Below are 3,701 nucleotides of genomic sequence, written 5' to 3'. Positions count from 1 at the left end.
ATTTACCTAATTGCACCTATCACTTACCGGAGAATAACAAAGTTCACTTGCCCATTGAAGTACTTAGACCAAGGAAAATGAAGAAGAAGAAGTCATAATTAAGAAACATCTTCCTGCATAGTATTAATGGTTTTTGGTTGATTTTTCCAAACAAGGTTACAATTTCACACAAAAAAAGAAAGAAAAAAAAGAGAATAATTTCCACAAACCTAATGAATTGAAGGTAGTGTACCTAAGTTTTGCCTAATTTGTTTCTAATTGATTAGGAGCCTATTTGACTTCTAGTTCCCTCCATTTTAGTATGTTTCCAATTTTTTTTGGAGAGAACTGTAAGAACTTTCCAATAAATTAGTAGCCTATTTGGCTTCTACCCTCTCTCTTTTGCTCTTACATAATTAACATTCAGATTTACCTAATTGCACCTATCACTTACCGGAGAATTACAAAGCTCATTTACCAATTGAAGTACTTAGACCAAGAAAAAAGTAGAAGAAGAAGAAGAAGAAAAACAAAATTAAGGAACATCTTCCTGCATAGTATTTACGGTTTTTGGTTGATTTTTTCAAACAAGATTACAATTCACAAAAAAAAAAAAAAAAAAAGAAAAAGAAAAAAAGAGATTAATTTCCACAAACCTAATGAACCTAAGAAATCAAAGCTTCAACTATTGCAGTCTCATGTATGAGCACTGTGAGTATGAAACTCTAATTTAAAGAATTAACCCGTAAAATGAACCATCTCCATTAATTGTCAGTTGATATTTACACCAAAGAGCCTAAAACCTTTGTCATCCACTTTTTGAATTGGATCCAGTACACTCAAAATCTTCTCTTCCTTGAATTTTTTGTCTTCCTCATCCATTTTATAGGTGAACATTTTCCCCAAATTTAAATCCAATTCCAGCTGAACTTCATCCACCCCCTCAACCAAACAATTCTTGCTCTCTCCCCCATTATAGATTACATCAATTAAACAAAATGTTTCACCCTCTTTTGCCTTTTCACCACGTTCACAACTATAAAATGTGATAATATCATTTGCCTTCAATTTTTTCTCCTTCACAAATCTATTCCAACCTCTTGTGAACACAAAACTTTGGCTACTCCTCCAATAACAATATCGAAATTTCCATGACTTCATTAACTTGTCATAAAATACTAACTCAATGTCATCGACACCATTACCATCAGCAGCAGCAGCAGCATTATCTTCCATGCTTTCACAAATGTAAGGAAAGTATCTCACAGCATATTTTTTTGGAATAACAAGTCTATTAAGCTTACCTACATCGCTTGGTGTTAACTCCTTTTGAAAAAGTTGGCTACATGAAAATTGTCCATCACCATGCACCTTTGTTTGCTTGAGACTATATCCCATATCTTTGCTTTGAGATTGAGTACGTAAAAAAGCAGCAAATTTGGATGGATAAGAACCATCCCTGATCATATTTAGCACTGCTTCTGTGCTATAATGGTTTTGGAATTCAGGCTCCTGAGCAGTCCTTTCAGTCCATGGAAAATTTCTATGTGAATCCCCACTACGAAGCTTGATTGCAGCGCTATCATAAGCCATAGCTGCTTCCTTTTCAGATTTAAATGTCCCAAGCCAAATCCTCTGGTGGTTGGCATATATCTGTGCGCCCCAATGTCCATTTTGCTGAGGAACAACCCCTTTGAATTTTGCTAAGGAGGAGGCATTATTATTGTTTTCGTGTCTCATGCGCTTGCATCCAAGCAAAGTGTAGTAAGTGTTGTTTGAATCTGAAGTTTCTGCCGTTGCATTCATTTTATTGGCACTTGAAATCATGCTTGAAGCATCTTCTTCCATTGTAGTATGTAGAAGAAATTTGAATGCTAAATAAAGGCAAACAGAAAAGAAATATGAGACAAGAAAATCTAATGGAACCGGAAGAGAAGAAAGGTGGGATTTTAAGGAAGAGGGGGTTATGAGAAGGATTTGAGGACAAATCAGAATGTTTCTGGGAGAGATTAAAGGAGAAGAAAATCTGGTAATGAAGGGTGTTCTGTTGCATCAACATGGCAGGTTCTGTATTTGGAAGGTGGAAAATGTTAAAGATTAAAACTAAAATCAGGTATGACAACCGAGTTAAAAACCATATATCACATTCTAGAGAGAACGAAATATTCTTATACGTGTAAAATGTAATTCCAAAATAGTTGAAACGCCATTCATGAAGTGGCCTTGTCTTAATATAGGCAAAAGTTGATTAAATTTTTAAAACGAAGTTAACCCCATTTTGTTACATGTATATTCAATTCAGGTGTATGCTAGTTAATTTCTTTGTATTTTTGGATGTGTTTGCATCCTATCAACGACTACGGTTCCTGGCTCCCCTCTTCAAATAAATGCTTATGGGTGAACTCAAAAAACTGAACACAACTGAATTCCTTTTTTTGGTCGGAAATTGATGGACAGAGCCTAAAACATGTTGACTTTAACCATGAATTCTATTACAATTCGGCCTATAGTGAATCATCCTAAGACACTTATCCAACAAGCACCAAACCAGTCAAAATAAACAAAAAATGTGTTGAGCTGTAACATGTTATTGGTTACTTCACGTGTTGGCTTTTCCAAATACACAGTGTTGAATACAATAAAACTAAAATCTTAATTGTTGCTGTTGGGTGGTTCCAACAATTGTTTAGTAACAACTACATATGACAAAATTGTTATAATTTTTATCCATCATTTGTTTAAAAAAATTATTTTGAAATTTTGGACTCAAGTATCTTGTTGTTCAAATTATATGGTTTAACCAAAGAGAAATGCTATATATCCACAACTACCTAACCTTCTCGGCTATTTATCAAAAATAAAATAGTAAAATTAAATTAAATAAACTGCCTAACCTAAATTAGGTAAACTTGAGTTAATATTGCCGCATATTTCTCTACTACTTTTACTTCCTAACTGAGGATCGTTCAAAAGTCATTTCACCAACTGGCTATACAGTCTGTGAGTTCGTGTCTCTTTATAATGCTACTCAATTGGGTTTTGTCCGACATTATCGTTCACCATATTAATTGCCAGTTTGTAATAATGTTCTTTACAAAATCAAATACACCATGTCACAAAAATAGAATGTTCTTTACTACTCGTTTATACTTATGAGATTGAATTCTATATGGATGTGGTATAAAACCTAAATTTTACGCTTTCCAATCCCAATATTAAAAAATAGGCAGAACTATACCCAATCAAATCTAATAATCATTTGAAAATCCAACCCAATTAGGTGTGATAGGATGTACTAAGGAACATTTTAAGGTCATTTCACTAACTATTTGTACAGTTTGTGAGTCTATGTGTCTGTATAGTGTTACTCAATTGGGTTTTATCCACCGTTATTGTTCACCATATTAATTGCCAGTTTGTCATAATGTTCTTTACAAAATCATATACAAAACATTAGCGGTGTCAATTCGGGTTAGCGTGTTGGGTTCATGTCGTGTCGAGGTAGGGGTATTCGACTAAATGGCTCAACCCTAACTCGACCTATTTAATAATCGTGTCATGATCCTTCAATCCTAACCCGACCTGTTAATAAGGCGGGTTGACCTGACCCAACCCATTTGACACGCTTAATAAACAAGTCGTGTTAGGTTGACACGAATGTAATACAACCCATTTCAACTTGCATAATATTAAATATAACATTCATCTAGAAATAATTTTTT

General features: G+C 34.1%; 1 protein-coding gene across 1 annotated transcript; it reads right to left on the bottom strand.

The window, feature by feature from the left end:
• Positions 1–750: 750 nt before the first annotated feature.
• On the bottom strand, positions 751–1,827 carry LOC142606452 (AP2/ERF and B3 domain-containing transcription factor At1g51120-like). The gene has a single exon (XM_075777802.1). The coding sequence runs from the start codon at positions 1,825–1,827 to the stop codon at positions 751–753; it is 1,077 nt and encodes a 358-aa protein (XP_075633917.1).
• Between the last annotated feature and the right edge of the window lie 1,874 nt (positions 1,828–3,701).

This window comes from Castanea sativa, chromosome 8, assembly GCF_040712315.1.
Source record: "Castanea sativa cultivar Marrone di Chiusa Pesio chromosome 8, ASM4071231v1".
Taxonomy (NCBI): domain Eukaryota; kingdom Viridiplantae; phylum Streptophyta; class Magnoliopsida; order Fagales; family Fagaceae; genus Castanea; species Castanea sativa.
The sequence above is the reverse complement of the archived record's forward strand: the minus strand, read 5'-3'. Positions and strand labels throughout refer to the sequence as shown.

Excerpts from the sequence above, each read along its gene's own strand:
- LOC142606452 (XM_075777802.1), bottom strand. The coding sequence starts at position 1,827 with ATGGAAGAAGATGCTTCAAGCATGATTTCAAGTGCCAATAAAATGAAT.